Source organism: Chanodichthys erythropterus, chromosome 7 (assembly GCF_024489055.1).
Source record: "Chanodichthys erythropterus isolate Z2021 chromosome 7, ASM2448905v1, whole genome shotgun sequence".
Taxonomy (NCBI): domain Eukaryota; kingdom Metazoa; phylum Chordata; class Actinopteri; order Cypriniformes; family Xenocyprididae; genus Chanodichthys; species Chanodichthys erythropterus.
Genome location: NC_090227.1, coordinates 23079361 through 23099883, shown reverse-complemented (window position 1 = coordinate 23099883; position 20523 = coordinate 23079361). Strand labels below are relative to the sequence as shown.

Below are 20523 nucleotides of genomic sequence, written 5' to 3'. Positions count from 1 at the left end.
ACTGGAGACACACTATCCGAGATCTAAGGTTTCATTCTCACCGTAGACAGCAGAGCTTTTGGAATTGAGATTGCAAAAAATTGTGTTGTGGGATTGAATTAGACAGGAGTGGCTAAGCTAGACTAAAGACAGTTGAATCTGGTTTGTTGCATCAGTGGTTTGTCAAATGTGAAGTAACGACTGATAGCATGTCTTTGGTATGTAGGTAATCTATTGGTGTGTTGTGTAAATAATAACACCTCAAGCAATGTATTCTTGACTTCCGTTTGTGCAGCTGAATTCACGTTCTTGTGCTTTTTGCTACTACTTTGTTGTCAACAATCCTCTAATAAATTGCTGGCGAATAAAAAGCCTGACAGATGGTGTGTGTGGAAAGAGAGAAGGTGTCGGTGTGTGTGCTTGGTTGTTTAATGTGTAATATCTCTTCCTTGAAAGGGTGTGTGAGTGTTTGCACTTCATGTGTGCTTTAGTTTAGTTTGGCGCACTCCCTCCTTACACTTCTAGTGTGCTTTACTGTTGCTCACCAGAAGGTGGCGACATGGGGGTTTTGGAAATCCAACCAGAGCACATGGACATGTGTGAAGGAATATTTTATAGAATTAATATGTATTATATTCGATTGTTGTGTGCCAGATGCCTATCAGACCTAACAATCTCTTTCCGTCTCTGTTTCAGGATACACTGCAGGAACGCCTTATAAAGTCCCCCCTACTCAGACCAACGGAGCCCCTCCTCCCTATTCCCCGTCCCCTAACCCCTACCAGACGGCCATGTACCCTATTAGAAGTGCCTATCCCCAGCAGAACCTCTATGCTCAGGTAAGACCTTGTTCTATACTGTGAATATTGAGAAGTTGCTTTGAAACAATTTCTATTGAGCAAGGCACTATAAATATAAAAGTGACGGCTAACACGCAGCAAGCTGGAATAACACCATCAGTCAGTAATGCTGCAATTTTAACATTTTTTTCTGAAAGTTAAAGGATTAGTTTATTTTAAAATTAAAATTACCCCAAGCTTCACTCACCCTCAAGCCATCCTATCGGAGTTATATTAATAAATATCCTGATGCATCCAAGCTTTATAATGGCAGTGAACGGGTATGAAGCTCAAGAAAGTGCATCCATCCATCATAAATGTACTCCACATGGCTCCGGGGGGTTAATAAAAGCCTTCTGAAGTGAAGTGATGCATTTGTGTAAGAAAAATATTCATATTTAACTTATAACTTAAGTTATAAAGTAAAATATCTAGCTTTTGCCAAACCGCTTTCCGTATTCAACTTAAGAAAGTGTAAAACCTCTCAAAATGCCTACGTCATACAGCTTCCATAGTCAACTTAAGAAAAAAGCATAACTGGCTTGACGTAAAAGTAACTATTCCTTCTGTGTTGTTCAGAGTCTGTAGTGCTCATAAATGTAATGAAAATACCCTTAGACCTTTTAAATGTTTTTCTGCGTTTATCCCTCATTTTTGGGAGTTTGTTGTCATATAGGGTTATATTTTTTTAAATGCATCAAGGTGCCCTCAACTCTGCTTTTTGTGTTTTTTGTTTTTTTCTCCATGGTCATATTTTAATATTCATGTGTCTGTATAATGAGTGTTACAGATCTGTGTTTTATTGGTTGTTTTCTCCTCTTTTCCCTCCTTCTACTCTCCCACTTTTCCACAGCTTTACATGCCCATTTCTAGAGACTTTTTCTACTCTGAGGTGTGAACAACCAGGCTAAAACAGGGGGGATTTCATGACACATTAATGTTCATCTAACAACAAAAGAAAAAAAGAATATCACCCACTGCTCTTGACTGAAAAACTTTTGTAACTTTGATAAGGATTAATCTATATTTTATACAGTGAAGACTATGCAGTGTTTTATTTTGATTTCTTTATTCAATTTCTGTGCCTGAAAATTGTGATGTTTTACTGTCTGGTATCTAAAAATTGGAACCACTATTACAACCAGGCCAGTAGAAAAAAAATCCTTGGCGTTGAGCCCTGTGAAAGTTAAAATGTGATAAAGCAGTGAAAGTAACAAAAGCTCCTACGATACATTTTAACAGGCAAAATAACTGAAGGAACATAACATATCTGTTTGCTAAATAAATTAAGCCAATTAATTTGATTCATATTTTTTTGGTTTCTCTACCTAATATTTGTAAAAATTGCAAATGCAATGAATATACATCATTATCAGTATCGGCAAGTACCAAAAATAAAAGTATCAGTATCTGGAAAAAGTGGTATTGGTGCATCCCTATGGTAAATATTAAAGTGATGTGCTATTAGGATCTGATACATCGCTATACCACTGCACCACCACAGTACTTTTTGTTTGTTTGATTTATTTTATCCAGCTTAGAGCTTTTATCCTTTATTTGCAACCAAGACTATTGGGATCCCATAACACCCACTATGCAATACAATGGATCACACCTAACTGGTTTTGAACATACAACCTTTTAGCTACTTGTAACAATTGCATTATAATTTGAGTTTATCTTCTTCTCAGGGTGCTTATTACACACAGCCAGTGTACGCCGCCCAGCCTCATGTAATCCACCACACCACCGTGGTCCAGCCCAACAGCATCCCCTCCGCCATCTACCCCGCTCCTGTACCCGCGCCCCGCTCCAACGGTGTGGCCATGGGCATGGTGGCTGGAACAACGATGGCCATGTCTGCTGGTGAGAAGCTCAAAAGTGATAATATTGTTGAATATTGTTGAAGCTAATAAATAAACAAAATATTAGTATACATATATATATATATATATATATATATATATATATATATATATATATATATATATATATATATATATATATATATATAGTAATCTTTTGACAGCCCTAATATATATTATTTATTCAAAATCCCGCTGTATGTTGCTCAGAGACACACAATAGTTCTGCTCTGGCTTTACAGGCAATATTTTTGTTGGCAAAATTGAGACAATAATAAAATATGCAATATTGTGTCTAAAATATAACACAATATTAATTTCTATTTATTGAACTGTTGTATATAATCATTTTTCACATTTGCACTTGTGCTGTATCAAACAACACTGATATTATGCTCATTACTTGTGTGATATTGCATAACTATTGCCTATCATATGATATAAATATGAGACAAAAATCATACGAGGCATTTTTGCCCTGATATCTTGAATTTTAGGGGCATTCTAACTGATTTCTCTAGGGTACATCACGCATTGAGTTGTTGCCCTGCTTCATGTTCATCACCAATCAACTGTATGAAATGTAAGATGAACGCATTAAATTGACAGTCCTAAAATATATATATAGAGAGAGAGAGAGAGAGAGACAGTGTGTGATAGTGAGAGAGAGTATTAATTATCATAATTTAAATAATTATGTATTTTATTTTTTTTAAATAAAATTAATTAAATGTATAATAAAAATACATTAAATTAATATTTATTTAATAATTTATTATTTACATTAATTACAGATACAATATATGCACACCCTTTAGTTTATACATATATATGTTATATTACAGGAACCTTGCTGACCACCCCTCAGCACACTCCGATCGGAGCACACCCCGTCACCGTGCCAACGTACCGACCCCAAGGAACACCTGGGTACAGCTACGTGCCACCTCACTGGTAGAGCCCACCTGCCAATCATGTGAGTTCCTGCCCACACGACACATTCATCCTGGCTCCACCCAACCAGTGAAGAGCAGTCGCTGACTTCTTCTCATTTTCTCTCCCTCCATTGCAGATCTGGAGTCAAACATTGTATGCAACTACTCAAGTCTTACATCGGCGCTCTGTGCTCAACAAGGAGGTGCCACGTCTGTTTGCAAGAACAAAAGAGAAAAAAGTGCAAGGGTCACTTTATGCATTCTTACGTGTTTTTGTAAAAGCTGCTTTTTTATCTTTTTTATTTAATTTGAATTTTTTTTCTTCTCATTTTTTTGGGATGATGTTCTTGCATTAGGTTATTTTAATTCTTCATTGTTCCATAGTTAATTCTGTAAGAACTCCAGAATGATTTCGACCAATCACGCCTCTTCAAACGATTTGTCTTTGTGTTCAGTATAAACGCTGGTGTGTAGGAATGTACCGACGCAATATCAGCACCTCTTCGGATCATAATCATCCAATTATGCTGCCAAATTTTATAACCTTTAGATATTAGCACAGGGTTCATTTTTTTTTTTTTTTTTTTTTTTTTTTTTACTATTATTATTTATTTACAGCGGCGTTTCATTTCAGCTTTCCCCATTCTCCCACAGAACTCTCTGGAATCGTTAAATTTTTTTTTAAGGAAATTTGATTTGATCTGATTCAATTCTCCCTCATTTCATTCTATCATCGATAACAAGGGTGTCTTCCAGCTTGTAGCTGTTCATGTAGATTTGTAAGGAATATATCATTAGTAGGGCAGTGCAAACGTGGTTTAACCTTCATTAGGATAAAGAGTACATACAGTAATCTTAGTTATTCACTAAATAGAGAACGTTTGAGTGAGCTGGTTACTTTATTAGCTTATGTGTCAGGATAGCGTAAGCTTCTAAACTATAACGTGTATATTCGATTTATATAAATGCGCGCGCATGGGTGTTCTCGCAAGGAACACGGCGGCACGCGAGCATGCGTTCACGGCGAATCCACGCGCGGAGAATATTGAGGGGGAAAAAAAACTATCAGTGGCACTTAGCTGGAGCCTCTGGCTGCGATGTCATCCCGGTGGCATTGAACCTGATCAAAACATGTGCCAACTTTGAGGCCAGACAGGACGGACGCTACTCTGACGGAACGATTAGGATCGCATCCAGAATTCAAAGGGACTTTATCGCATCGAAAATAGCACTGAAAGCAAAAAAATTTAAAAATAAATAAATAAATAAATAAAAAAAGGAAGGGAAGGCGTTCCAGCATTAATTTCCAATCAGCTCCGGGTTTAGAGTGGGTCTAACCCCTGGTCCTCTGTGAATTCTTGGGCCTTTAGGCCTGTAGTTGCACAGATTTTAGGCGTAGGAACGGAGTTGTTCAATGCAATAATAAGAACGGCCTGCTTGAATGGCTTTTAATTGTAATTTACAGCATTTTTAGAGAGAGATGAGAGAATTTTGATTTCCTATCCCAAGGCCTCGCCTGTATCCATGAATAGTGTACTCAGAAGTGACATATCAAGTATTCTATGAAATGTTATCATACTGAAGCATTGCACATTGACAAATAGACATAACTTAATAACCAATTATACGGTACACTCTCATATTTAATGATGTAATTAAGAAAATCAAGCATTTACTCTGCAAACCATTAGTCTTGGTAATGTCTCTGGAAGTAATATTATTGTCAGTACATAACAGTATCACTCTCTTTTTGTTATTTGTTTGGCTGATCAACCACTATTTCGATATATAGTACACTCAAAGTGGGAAGAACTGATTCTCTGATCTTATGTGAAAGTAATAACGTCTAGTAATGCATGTGTCATGCGGGTGAATGCAGTATAGTGTAATCGGATGGAAACTATGCCTTTGCAAAGCATGGTTGCATCATGTTGAATCACAGCTTATGGATTGCTTTGAATAATACATTTACTTTACAGTACATTCCCTTCGACGTTTGAAGTAAAGGGAGAGAGAGTGAGGGCGCAGAGTGTCTGAATCCCACAAAAAAAAAAAACATAGGAGAAAAAAAAAAATGTTTCACATGAGTAAAGTGAAGCCTTTTTTTGTTTGTTTTTGCTTTATTTTCAGAACAATTGTCCTGTAGTTTTTATTATTATTATTGTTTAATTCACATTATTCTCAATAGTGATTCTCATTAGAATCTCTGCAATATTGTAATTTTTACTTTTTAAAGATATTTTTCAGTTAAAATCAACAAAGACAGCAAAATATCATGATTCATAAATAATATAAAGGAAATTGTAATGAAAATAATACTAAAAAAAATAATAAAAATTTTAAAAATAGGCTTCATTTTCTTTACGCAAAATACCTAGACATGTACTTGACGGATTACGTGAGAATCATCTGAAAATTACTGTAACTTCGTTGCATTATATACTACAGTATAATAATTTGCCTTTAGTCAGAGCGAATCTCTTGACAAAAGCAAGTAAAGCGAGTCAAGAGGCCTTTGGTATATGTAATATTTGTGTAATGATGCATTTTTTTATCGGCATGATGTCATCATCAGTAAGTAATGCAAATTAGTCAAACCAGGCTCATTGGTTGATTATTGGATGAATTCACAGCACATTCTGTTTCTCTGTAGCTGTTTTGATGACATATGATGTCATTTTCATGCCCTCTCTGCCCTACTCTTTCGTTTTTCCAGCTGGTCTTATACAGTATTATATCAAGCAGTGAACTATATTTTCTTTGTCTTTTCATAAGTTTGCATCACAAGACTTGATTGATGCAACTAATCGCTGTAGTCGACATATTAAACATTGACTGATCCGTCAGACCTCTGAACTCTAGGACTAGAGTGACCTTTTACACTGCAAACGAATAAAGGGTCGATTCAGAATGAGAGGACGTTACCATCCACTCTGACATGTAATTTAGGCGCTTTTTACGTAAGTGTTATTTAAAGTTTTAATTAATGATTGATGTTCATTTTTCTTAAATAGAAGATCTTTATAGTTGATCTGGAGTGGAGTGATGCAGTCCATGTGGTTGAGAGGCATTTCAGAGCACAAGTCTTCAAAGGGTTTCCTCTTCCTCTACGTGCATTTCCCCAATCTGGCTTTCTCTTCTTCTTTTTTTATGTTGCAATGATAGGAGGGACATAATTCAGCGATCTGTAGCTACACTCTTAAAATAAAGGATTTTTATAGTTTCATGAAGAACCTTTAACAGCCATGGAATCTTTCCATTGTACAAATGGTGGCAAATTCTTATTGAACTATTTGTGAAATTGGATAAGAGCAAAGCTGTTGCATTTTCTGGAATGTAACACAGGGTCATGGTGAATTTAAAGGGGTAGATCATCCAAAAATGAAAGCAGTTTGAACATTTTGATCTTTTATGTTCCGCTGAAGAAGAAAAAAGGTCAAAGATGATAACAGAACTTTTATTTTTTGGTGAATTATTCCTTTAATCCTGAACAGCTGTATCAGAAAGTTTTTTTCAGTACACTGTACACATTTTTTTCCTGATTTATCACATTTTTTTCTTAGATAATTAATGTAGTTCAGATAACATAATATTTTGAGTTTCTGTTGAATCAATTGCCTTCGTTGTATTAACTCAAATTTTTAATTTCAATGAACTCAACATTTTAAGGCAACCAGGTAACTTACTTTTTTAAGTTAAACCTACAATTCTTTTTTACAGTGTACTCCGATATTTTCCCGCTCACCACATATTATACATTTTGATGTATTTCTCTCATTTTAAAATGGATTGATCCGTTTTCTGTGTGAAATCAGGTGATTTTTTGGGAATCATTCGTAAACTGAGTCATTTTCACTCGGCGTGATGTGGACGACGCTTCGATTTCCTGTTGTTTTTTTTTCTGTTTCTAACGTATTGAGAACATGTGATGTCTATATTGCAAACCCATGCACTGTTCTGTTCTTTTGTTTCAGGGCATCGATCAAAGGATTGTTTACTAGCGCCCGTGATGCATGCAACGGGTTATTAGCTCTAGTGAAGTCAGTGTCACGTCACCAGTATGTAAAGGTATTTCTAAAGTAATTGTGGCACTGGTTTCACACTCTTGCTGAAAACCTGTGATATGTACCATTGGCTTTGACGCAAACATACGAGAGGTTGCTATTTCACGCTACTGTTTAGGAAAACGGCTATTTATGTTTGACCCATATGGTGAATAAGACTTTGTTGTTTGCATTCTAAATGTAAAGCAAAAAGGGGAAAGTCTTCCAGAATTGATCTCCCTTCAGTGAGTGTTAAAGAGTCCTTGCCCCATAGTATGCATTACGCACTGCAGCGCGGTTCTGGCACCATGGAGATCTCATTCCTTCGAGGTTCCGGCAGGTCCGAAAGTGTTTTCGCGAGTGCCGGCCAGACCGTGCTGTACTACCATTTGAGCAAGGAGACCCGCATCAGGCTTGTGAAATGAAGTGTAAAACTGTTTTTATTTTGGGTTTTTTTATTGTTTTGTTTTTGTTTTTGAAGATCAGTTAGTGATCTCTGTGACATAATTAAGCCAAGTTTGTAATTGTATAATATTTACTGTAAGATGTAGAACATTCAATAACTATTAAAATCTTTCCAAAAATCTTTCCGTATTTTTTTTTCCTGACACATACATAACATCATGATGATGATTGATAGGTTCTTTTTTGGTTCGGTCAATACATTTAATTAAATTGTCAATTGGTTGAATTATTATTAAAAGATGGTTTACCCCTAAATAAATGTTTAGTAGGAGGAAACTTCAAGGTGAGTAACAACTTTTGATGTGATTAAAAACTGTATATTTGACATTTAAATATAGCAATTATTATTAGTATTAAATGTATATAGTAGAAAAAAGATTAAATAGGGTTCTTTATAGAACCATATATGGTTCTTAAAGTGATAATTCACCCAAAAAATAAAATTTCTGTCATCATTTACTCCCCCTCAAGTTCCAAACCTGTCTGAATTTCTTTATTTCTTTATAAAAGATATTTGGAAGAATGTCAGTATCAGTAATCAAACAGATCTCGCCCTCCATTGACTACCGTAGTAGGAAAAATAAATACTATAGTCAAGGGGGGGCGAGATCTGTTTGGTTACTGATAATAAAATTTTTCCAAATATCTTACTTTGTGTTCAACAGAACAAAGAAAATCATACAGGTTTGGAACTACTTGAGGGTGAGTAAATGATAGAATTTTCATTTTGGGTGAACTATCCCTTTAACTCAATTTTACAAACCATTTATGCCAAAAGGCTTCTATGTAAGGAAAATTTCTTAAATGATTACATAATACTTTTTGTGTATGTGTGTGTGTGTGTGTGTGTGTGTGCTAGTGATAAATTATGCCAATGCTGTTTAATTCATAAAATTATCAAAATAAAACATTTATTGAAAACTTTTATTTGAACCTTTAAACACCTAACCAGACGCGATAAGGTTCCAGCGACGAGCAATTAGTCTGTCCACACTAGACGGGACGGGACAAAATCAATCAAAAACCAAAGCCAATCAGAAGAGAGTGTGGGCGGGCTGTCTCGGGCTCATTAACATTTATTAAAGGGGTCATGAACTGCATTAGTTTATTGTTTTATAATGTTTCCTGGGGTGCACTTATAATGTTAGTATGCTTTTTACATCCAAAATTGTCATAATTCATGAATAAAAGGCATTTTTCCTACCCTGATTTTAGCCTCTGATTTGAACGCTCCGTTTTAAAGGGCGTGTCTGATGTGAGATTTCAGTGTAAACACCCACTGCTGTGATTGGCTAACATCTTTGCATATGAAAATATCCAAGTATTACTCTCTCTTTTAGCGCATTTTTACTGTTACAGCTCTAAGGTTAACTAATCGTGAAAAGTGTTGCATTACATTTAGATCTATGGCATATTTATATTGCGGCATGAAAGGTTGCAGAGATGAACACTGTAGCCGATCACAGACATGTTGAGCACATGAAAGCAGTGATCTCGTCATTGCAACTCAATTTCTGTTGACGTTTAGTCACGGGTTTGATTTACTGACACAGATAAAAATCTTCTGACTGTACATGAATCAATAATATCATGTTGTTGCATTACTGTCGAGTCCAGGCACTGCACAATATTTTGTAACCCTCAACAGCATGTTTATTGTTTGGTAGCTCGATCTGGTTTAGCACCACATGTTAGTTTTGCATGTTATGTGTGAATCGGTGAGCGGGGCTAATCAGGCAGTGATGAAGTAGGCGTTGATCTTCTTCTGCGGAGGCGGTGCTTGCTGCCCTTTGACGTCATAGATCCCCACTTTGTAAATCCTGTCGTTTGCTGGGTCTGGTGTAGGGCTGGGCGATATATCGTCAGTAAAGCCGTTTCCTGATTACCTCGAAATCGCCATCACCTGCTTTTAAATGGAGCACCATTTAATAGACAGAGCCGTATCAAGTAGACAAGCCATGCAATATCGCGTTCAATATCGACGGCGATTCATATCGATATTGAACGTGATATTGCGTGGCTTGTCAGTGAACTACGTCTATGTCTATTAAATGGTGCTCCATTTGAAAGCATCAATTAAAGCTTTTATTGGACTAACAAGGAAGTTTTCAGCTTTAAAACTTACAGGATATTCTTATAGTATGATGACCTGTTATACATCAAAAGCTCAAGGAAAATTTGATTTCTCATGTCATGACCTCTTTAAAGCACATAAACAGTACCTGATATTATCATTGCCATATGTTGTTTCAGCCGCGCCTACTTGGAGAAATAGAAACCGTTTCTAAAACAGTCGTTGCGCCTTGTTAGGACAAAAACTCTGATTAACATGGAAAATATACCTTTTATCACGTGTTGCGGTGTCGCGTATGGTTAGGACAGGGTGTTAAAAAGGTTCTATACTGAACCTTTTCTTCTAAAATTGTCATTAACATTTTATTTATTTTAGTCTGATTTGATTTTCTGTTGGCTGGTTTTAGAGGGGTTTTGAGATCATCCTAAACCAACTAAGACTAGAAAACCTGGTTAGTCGAGTTACTTGATTGGATGGAATTTTTGTCTAAACAGCTGCTGCCAACAAAAAAGTCCTTAAATCTCTCTTAAAATCAACAAATTTTATCTTTTGTAACAAACCCTCTTTAGAAATGTGGATGGCAAGTGTCAGCAGGCTGTTTTTTCTTCTTCTGCATTTGGAGAGAGTGGATGTAGCCTACGCGTTGCAACATGAATGAATCTGTGTTTCCATCCCAAAGACTTTCAGTGGCTGCAAAGAACATGAGCAGATGGAACATTTTTCATAGGAAGGAAGCATTTATATTGTGCTTCATGTACTATTACCCAAAGCGCTTTACAATCATATCTGGGGTCTCTCTTCACCCACCACCAGTGACGCATCCACCTGAATGATGTGACACAGCCACAGTATAACGGCGCCAGTGCGCTCACCACACACCAGACGAGATGAGAGAGAGAGTGATAGAGCCAATTCAGTGGAGGAGGATTATTAGAAGGCCATGATTGATAAAGGGAGGGAAATTGGCCAGGACACCCCTACTCTTTACGAGAAGTGCCATGTGATTTATTTAATGACCACAGAGAGTCAGGACCTCGGTTTAATGTCTCATCTGAAGGATGGGGCCAATTTACTGTATAATGTCCCCATCACAATATTGGGGCACACATGAGCACCCCCTGCTGGCCTCACTAAAACCTCTTCTAACAGCAGCCAGTTTTTATCAGGAGGTCTCCTATCCAGGTATACTGACCTGGCTTAAAGGGTTAGTTCACCCAAAAATGAAAATTCTGTCATTCATTACTCACCTTCATGTCGTTTCACACCCATAAGACTTTTGTTCATCTTTGGAACACAAATTAAGATATTTTTGAAGAAATATATGATTATTATATGATTTGTCCATTTAATCAACACTAATCAAATCTAGAAAGGTATTAAAGACATTGTTAAAACAGTCGACGTGACTGCAGTGGTTCAACCTTAATTTTATGAAGCGAGGAGAATACTTTTTGTGCGCAAAAACAACGACTTTATTCAACAATCTTTTTTCTTGCCTGTAATTATCAATATGCAGCTGACAGAGTAAGCACAGTGAAGGCTTCCGTGTTTACGTCCGAATGCCAGTTGAGTATTGGTCAAAGCTGATCATGTGATGTGTGATGTCATATGTGTGTGATGCTGACGCAGGAGCCGGCCAAGATTCGGTGTTCTGATGTAGAATCTGGAAGCGCCAGACATTAACAACATTTGAGATTGACACAGAAGAGAAGAGATTGTTGAATAAAGTTATTTTTGTTTTGTTTTGCTTTATAAAATTAAGGTTGAACCACTGCAGTCATGTCGATTTTCTTTTTTTTAAAATGTCTTTAGTAGGCCTACTTTTCTTTCATCAAAAATATCCTAATTTGTGTTCTGAAAATGAACGAAGGTCTTACAGGTGTGGAACGACATGAAGGTGAGAAATTGACAGAATTTTCATTTTTGGGTTAACTAAGCCTTCCAACTATTATAAATATTTTTTTCTCTCATTGTTCACTGTGTTAAAGGTACAATTTGTAAGATATTCGCAGTAAAATATCAAAAAAACACTAGGCTAGTGTTATATATTTTGTCCAGCTGATTACTAACAATATCTCTAATGTTTTCAACTACTTGTAAATCATGAGAAAATTCCCATTCTAAACAGTGACACGGGGCAGTGCAGTCGCCTGTCAATGACGTCAGTTACTCTTTGTTACCGCCTTTACTGACGTAGAAACCACATGACAAGTGCCGTGGACAAATGCGGAAGTAGTGTCTAGCGTCCAGCAAACCACTAGCTTGCTTCAAGCAGTTCCTTACTTACTTCTTGCACGCTTTATGGTGGATTGTGTTACTTATTTATGGAACATAATAACTGTTTACCATCTGCCGCTGGTTCTGTCGACAAGGACAGCTCCCGTAAACGTAAGCGTACGGGCCAACCAAACGACCCAAGAAGAGTTTGGGACAAGAGGAGAGAAAGAGCGAGGATCAATATCGGTGTTGCATTTTCTAGATGGAGAGAGCTTCGCAACAAACTTCACCTAGAAAGAGATGCCGATCTTGCTTGTGTTTTACTCGACAGGTGAGTTGTTTTGATTCGTATCTTTACAGAAAACGTAAAGTTATGCCATTATAACGATCAACACGATTAGTATTATGGGGCATATACGCCAAACGCGGGGCATCGCGTCTCTAGACCCGCGCGAGGACGCGTCTGATCCAGTCTGATCGCGTCTTTGCATTGACTTTGTATGTAACGTTAATCTACTCGCGTAAATCGTTGAACTAGCATTAGCTATGTATGCCCAATTATTGTGTTTGAATGTACACAAGTGTATATATACCCAGTGGTAAGATGTTTTCATATCATCTGACTAAACAGTATCAATTAATTTGATAATTTACTGTCAAACTATATTTGCTGTATTGCATTGCAATATAGCATGACGCAATATGTAATGGTGGCAGATTCAGACACTTACGAAATCCAGTATTGGATAGATTTTGTTAGTTACTGTAGCAGCTACAGTGTAGTTATCATAATTTTACATCATAACCTCACAATAAAAATTGTGCTGTCAATACATATGATACATATGGTAAAGCGGAAGCAGCGCCGGCTATAATAATCACATCCATTAAGATGTTTTCTTCCCAAGTCCTATTGTCCTATTGTCTAAGTCTGTTGAGGTGGAGACCACATGTCCCAAGATTCCACACTCAAACTTGCCGTCATCAAGCTACGCCTTTGCTTTGAATAGGCCTCTAGCGGACAAAATTATTACATACTGCAACTTTAAGAGACAGTGATCATCTTCGGAAAAAACAATTGAAGATCTAATCCATATGAATTTAACAATTAAGTCCACTTTTTCTGAAGAGACATCACTTTATATGCATATGATGATGAACAGACTTAATTTTAGGCTTTAAGCTACTTACCCATAAACATTAATCAGCGCACATAAACAAAAGCTCAATCGAATCTGAATGACGCACGAGAACAAAAACCTCTTCAGGGAGCTCAAACATGCTGCGTACCACACGAGAATGAACCTCATTGGTTATACACCACTAGATTGTGCTCGTGCCCGTCTTTCCGTGCTCCCGGGCAAATGGGTATCCTTTGAAAGGCTCGCACACACAGTTTTTCTGGGCATTAGTACGGTCACAACTTAGTTATGACATTGTTTTGGTTTTGTTTGTTTTTTTCACTTTTATAAATAGGCTAATTTTCAAAAAGAATATTAGGCTACTTGTAGCTGTCAGGAATGGATACTGACTTTACTTTAATGAAAGAGTCTCCATTACATATTTTAAGGACTCAAAAACCACACTGGTGTCTCAAACTTAAAGGGTTAGTTCACCCAAAAATGAAAATTCTGTTATTTATTACTCACCCTCATGCCGTTCCACTGCTTCAGGAAGATTCAGAGCACAAATTAATCAGTTTATCGAATCATGATTCAGATCGCGTGTCAAACTGCCAACGGCTGAAATCACGTGACTTTGGCGCTCCGAACAGCAGATTCGATACACTGATTAATTTGTGCTCCGAATCTTCCTGAAGCAGTGTTTGGAAATCGGCCATCACTAAATAAGTCGTTATTTTGTTTTATTGGCACTCCAAAAATATTCTCGTCGCTTTATAATATTAATATTGAACCACTGTACTCACATGAACTGATTTAAATATGTTTTTAGTACCTTTATGGATCTTGAGAGAGGAAAATGTCATTGCTCCCTATGCAAGCCTCACGGAACCATCGGATTTCAACAAAAATATCTTAATTTGTGTTTTGAAGATTAACGAAGGTCTTAAGGGTGTGGAACGGCATGAGGGTGAGTAATAAATGACAGAATTTTTCATTTTTGGGTGAACTAACCCTTTAAAGTTTAGAAACAAGTTTAAAGCATAAGGTAAATATGAGAAGATTTCTCTGGGAATTTCTAGTAAAGATGTTTTGCTCAGGCAGAAAGATAATTTTATTAAGATACTAAATCATCACTATAATTTATTTATGTATTTATTTGTATTTCCAAAATAATTGCTCTGTTACAGTTGACCTGTTCTCCCCTTGTCTAAATCAAGCTAAGATTCTAGAGAAGAGTAATTCCTTAACTTGTTTCTTTTCCAGTTAAGTTTTAGTTGGTTCTATTGAATCTGTCCCAAAAACATCATTAGAGGTCATTTCTGGGTGAATTTAGAAAGGAAGTAATGTTTTATTTGTGTTGTCTGTGTCCATTTCCTGTCCTAATCTTCCCAGTGCTGCCAGCTGCATGTTCCCCACAATCCAATTTACTACATTAATTAGTATTAGTTCACGTGTGCAGAATCGAACAGGCGTTCTGCTGGGGTCTTTGTCATCAGCGGGGGATTATAAAGTCAAACCTGACACCGGACATTAGATACAGATGGGGAGATGAACGAGGATGCTTTCAACCTTCATAATTATGTGCAAGCTTCCATTGGCAGTCTCGGGCCATACAGCTTGAGCTTTCAGAGGCTCCTCGCAGTTCAAGACCCAGAGGCACCGGTCCGGTCTGTAATCCAACCCTGGATGAAAATGTCTGTTAGATTTTAACTGGCACTCAACTGGTCTGATGCCATGAAGAACCTGAACTTCTGCATCCCACTCAACATGAGCCGTTCATGCACATGCTCCAACAAGTTCCGCAGTGAGCATGTAGGCGATGTGATGCATTTCCCAGTTCACATTCATTTCTTGTTCTTTCTCGCTTCTAAGACCAAAGTACAGAAAAAAAGAAAAGAAAATGAGCCCAGATGTGGATTCAGCTACACGAAATAAAGGAAATTAATGTCTAATCACCAATAAGTGTGGGCATTTTGGACCTAGAGCTTTCAAATTTCACCATACACTACAACACAAAGTTTCAGTAGGGTTCTATATAGAACCATAGGGTCCTTTACTGTTTTAAAGAACCCTTTATGCCAGAAATATTCTACAGTATCTTTACTTTAAAGACAGCTTTTTCACCATAAAGTTTTGTCAACTATATCAAACTATATACACTCTAAAAATGCTGGGTTAAAAACAACCCAAGTTGGGTTGAAAATGGACAAACCCAGCGATTGGGTTGTTTTAACCCAGCGGTAGGTTTAAATGTTTGCCCAACGTGCTGGGTAGTTTTATTTAACTCAACTATTGTTTAAAAATTACTGTATTGCTTAATTCAAATTAACCCAAAGTATGTTGGAAATGAACATTTATTAATGTTCAATGAATAATTATTAAACAAAAAACATTTATTAAATTGTTTATTAATAAATGTATATTAATAAACTATTAAATTTATATTAATAAAAAATATTAAAGCATATTAATAAACATTCACCTTTTGTCTATTATTGTTGTCTCTAATTACATCTGGTTTTTATTTATATGTTTTTGAACGAAGTCTCTTATGCTCATTAAGGCTGCATTTATTTCATAATAAATACAGAAAAAAATAATAATATTGTGAAATATTATTACAATTTAAGATTATGGTTTTATATTTTAATATATGTTAAAATATAATTTATTTCTGTGATGCAAAGCTGAATTTTCAGCATCATTACTCCAGTCTTCAGTGTCACATGATCCTTCAGCAATCATTCTAATATGCTGATTTGATACTCAGTTATTATCAATGTTGAAAACAGTTCTGTGATTAATTTTTCAGGATTCATTGATGAATGAAAGGTTAAAAAGAACAGCATTTATTCAAAATATAAATCTTTTCTAACAATATAAATCTTTACTATCACTTTTTATCAAATTAACACATCCGTGCTGAATAAAAGTATTGATTTCTTTCAAAAAAAAAAAAGAAAGAAAGAAACCCAAACTTGACCCCAAACTTATATTGTTACAAAAGATTTGTATTTTTAAAAAATGCTGATACATTTTAAATTTAATTCATCAAAGAATCCTGAACAATATCACAGGTTATAAAATAATATTAAGCAGCACAACTGTCAGCATATTAGAATGATTGCTGAAGGATCATGTGACACTGAAGACTGGAGTAATGATGCTGACAATTCAGCTTTGCATCACAGAAATAAATTATATTTTAAAGTATATTAAAATAGAAAACCATAATTTTAAAATGTAATAATATTTCAAAATATTATTGTTTTTTTCTGTATTTATTATGAAATAAATGCAGCCTTAATGAGCATAAAAGACTTTTGACTGGTAGTGATTTTATATATATATATATATATATATATATATATATAATATCATTACTAATTAAACATTTAATAGGTTCATTTGAATTTGCATGTATCGAAAACATCTTCCAGTTAAACTGAGCATTTGCTTAAAATACATTTGATACTATATGACCCAGCTTCTGTTGAAATATTTGTTCCAGCTTACTGAAAATGATGGGAGAATGTTTTCATGAATAATAGAACCTCTTGCAGTCTAACGTTTGCCAAGTTTTGAGAGATTTGTCTACAGTTGCCAAGTTTTTTATTTTCATACTTCTGGAGCAACATCATTTGTGTGAAAGGAAATTATCAGTTTGATCAGTTTATGTTTACATTTAATCATTTAGCAGATGCAGATGCTATTATACAAATCGACTTAAAAATGAGAACAATGGAAGGTATGTAAGAGGACAACTGTATGTAAGTGTTGCTTCAAGTCCCAGTTATTCTAGCACAGTGCAAGAAGCAAGTTATTTCTTTTAAATGAATAAGAGAAAAACAGAATAGAAAAAGAACAAGGAAGTGTTGTTACAGTGTAATCGTTCGCATTTAGTGAATCTAGAGTTGGTTTCACCCTTCGGTGCTGTTCGGTTGACCCCAATGATGTTTACTGAAGAAAAAAAAAAAAAGAAATGTTCTCTTCATACAAATGGCATGAGACTTTGTAAAGTTGTCAACACTTCATATCTACAAATAAAAAAATAAAATGGATGATATCTGTTTTTATGTTAGGTCTCTGGAGATCCCAGTTAGAAAATTGACAAAATTCAAAATCGAAAACAATGCAGAACACACATAGACAGAAATGAAATGACTTTAAACATCCACAGTGCAAAATGATCATGCTCACACACACACACACACACACACAGAATCCATGTGCTTTATTTGCTCATTTATTATTGCTGTTCAGTTCATTGCATTTTGATGTTCATGTCGTGTATTTGTACTCAATGTGTAATATAACTGTTTATTTCTGTTCATTTTTGTTCTGTTTATTTAGTAACCGACGTGATTAAATTTGTAGAATTATATGAAAAACAGATTTTTTGAAATAAATGATAAAATCTAAAGACTCCAACTTTTCTCTTTGTAACATCTTGTTCAGGTTTGATTCTAATCATAATGTAACATTATTGAAAAAGGTTTTTTTTTTTTTTTTTTTTTTTCAGTACAAAAATGCTAAACTTTTATTGTTATAATTGTGGTTTCATAATATGTTGATATGAATCCAACTTGAAAAAGTTGTGAAAAGATGTCTTTCAGGTAGTCAAACAGCAAATAGTGGAGTTTTTACTTTTAAAACTGCATTTTCCAAAAGATGGGCAAAACTCTAAACCATGTCAGATTATCCATGTTATCCTCGTGAATGGAAGTTAGAAATGTGGGTCTTTTATAAAGTGAATTTTACATAAAAAGCTGTTTTTGTATAAAAACCTATTTTTAAAAATATTTTATAATTTCTTTATATAAATTTAGAAATGATAAATCCTCTAAAAACTTCACAAATGTGGAGTAAAAACATTAATAAACGGAGTAAAATTACATTTGTTAATATATATATATATATGGTTCTCTGGGGACCCCAAACAGCAGGAGTGTACACCCCAAATGAACAGAGCACAAGGGTTAAGGACATCTCTGAGTTTTCATCTAGTGTTGGTTTAAGGACATCTCTAAGTATTCTAAGTATTACATTTCACTCAAGTATTCTCATGAGGTTATGCTTTAACTTGTTCTTCGCCTTTCCAAGTGAGTAAAAACATCAGCAAGTTTGTATGGATCACATAAAACCAGTTACCTGTACTGCTTTTTAAAATTAGTCAGCTGCAGAACAGCTGTGAAACTTTTTTTTTTTTTTTTTTTTGGTGTAAACAGAAACCACCTGCCTGCAGGGCAAAATCATGTAGGCTGATAGTAGTTTGTTTGTTGATATCAATGCCAATGAAGCAGCCGTTTTAACTTGGGGGCAAATTGAGTTATTATAACATTTCTTTGTTTATCCCCAAATTCTGTGAGATAATCAATATCTAAGCATTATGTGCCATAGGCTCTATATGCAGTAGTAGGCCCTAGCCTATACATACATTTAACAACAAACATTTTCAGATAGGCTATTCTTCCAAATTCCATTTTTTTTACTTTCCAAAGTGTTTTATTGGCTATTTACACACAAAATTACCAAAGTAAAAACAATTACCGAAATTAATGATTACATTACCAGGAATTAATGACTCAATTCATTCTGTAAGACATGCCTACGTCTTTCAGCCAATCAGATAAGCCTACTGGGCTGGACGTAACGTTACGTTATTAATATAAATGAGACGGGGCGTGTTACTGCGAGCATGGTGTCGATGACGCGCACGTCTAAAAGAAGAAGAGAGAAGTGCTGAATTATTCGTTGCTTCTCTTTTCTTGGTCTGTCTAAGGAGATTCACTTTTACTTCGAAGAGTTTTTATTTACCAGTGATCAAGAGGGGAATAAACTAAAGAGTGGATGCGAAGGTAAGTTTAGGAAGCTATTTAAACAGTTTACTCTTTGTTTACGATAATCCTGTGGCAATCAAAAATGAGCATTTTGATTACATGCATCAGCTGCTTATTCTGGGCAATTCATTGTGATGTTTAGCTACTTATGAATGCAGATACTAATGAATGCTAATTCCTAATCCAGGTTTTGTTATTATAGATATAAAATCTTTTTTCTTTTTTCTTTTTTTTTTTATCATTTTTATTTTGCCTGTCCTAGTGTTAGAAAATTAATATAGAACTACATTATGGCCACAAATAAATATAAAACAGTGAAGCATAAAAGAAACCAGTTTTAATTGCAATAACAAATAAATGCAATAGACCTACCCATAATTAATTATAATTACCAACATATGTTGTTAACTATTCAGATTTTATATTGATAACTGGGATTTTATATAGCCTAGTGTTAAAATGAAAAACTAATACAATGTAATAATAATAATAATAATGCTCTTAATAAAAATGTTTGACTTTTTTGTCATATATAGGGTGAATTCAGGTTGATTGGAACTTTTTTTTTTATATATATATATATATTCATCTCCATGGCAAAAAGTGTCCCAATAACCCTGAATTCACCCTATAGATTTTATAGGTAAAATCTTTTTACATTCAAAATATAACTATTTGCAGAGAAATCCATTTATTTCTCGATTGATTTAGTAAATAATTGATTTAATTGCATGTTATCAAATATTTGGTTTATTTGGGTCTTCTTTACGTAAAGCACTTTGAATTACGATTGTGTAAGAAATGTGCTATAGAAATAAAATTGCCTTGCCATGTACAGTTTCCGCTCCACACCATCTGTCATGTTCATTAATTTTTGTCCATTTAGTACAGTAATGCAGTGATGGAATTCATGTGAAAAAATATCATTCTGACCTGATTGACATTAACATCTGTATAAACAGCTCTTTGGAAGTGATGCAGGATTCCACTGTAAGTCATTGTTTGCAGTGTGGATTCCAGTGGGTTAGTGATGCTTCAGTGAATGGCTTCTGTGTTTCTTTTATGTGCTTGGACAGACACTGATGTCTCATTAGGTTAAATAACATCATGGTTATGGGTAGAAATGTGTGTAGAAAAGAAAA

At 35.2% G+C, this 20523-nt stretch overlaps 2 protein-coding genes and 1 long non-coding RNA gene across 8 annotated transcripts in view; 2 read left to right on the top strand and 1 right to left on the bottom strand.

The window, feature by feature from the left end:
- Positions 1-8293, top strand: part of fam168a (family with sequence similarity 168 member A) — a 69385-nt gene extending 61092 nt beyond the window's left edge. The window contains exons 5-9 of one of the 6 annotated variants that reach the window (XM_067389928.1): positions 676-818; positions 1672-1710; positions 2510-2684; positions 3529-3659; positions 3756-8293. In XM_067389928.1, the coding sequence (XP_067246029.1) occupies positions 676-818; positions 1672-1710; positions 2510-2684; positions 3529-3641 (470 nt within the window). In that variant the 3' untranslated portion in view covers positions 3642-3659; positions 3756-8293. Of the gene's footprint in view, positions 1-675; positions 819-1671; positions 1711-2509; positions 2685-3204; positions 3267-3528; positions 3660-3755 lie in introns of those variants that run through there. The other 5 variants (XM_067389924.1, XM_067389926.1, XM_067389927.1 and 2 more) reach the window with 5 other exon arrangements.
- The window catches only part of LOC137023190 (uncharacterized), a 17932-nt gene continuing 1133 nt past the window's right edge, over positions 3725-20523 (bottom strand). Inside the window, exons 2-3 of the long non-coding RNA XR_010895489.1 lie at positions 15264-15408; positions 3725-3830 (exon numbers count right to left, since the gene is read on the bottom strand). This is a non-coding gene — a long non-coding RNA (uncharacterized lncRNA). The remainder of the gene's footprint in view (positions 3831-15263; positions 15409-20523) is intronic.
- Positions 19255-20523, top strand: part of LOC137023187 (P2Y purinoceptor 3) — a 15009-nt gene continuing 13740 nt past the window's right edge. The window contains exon 1 of the mRNA XM_067389923.1: positions 19255-19399. The gene's annotated coding sequence lies outside the window, so the exon portion shown is untranslated. The remainder of the gene's footprint in view (positions 19400-20523) is intronic.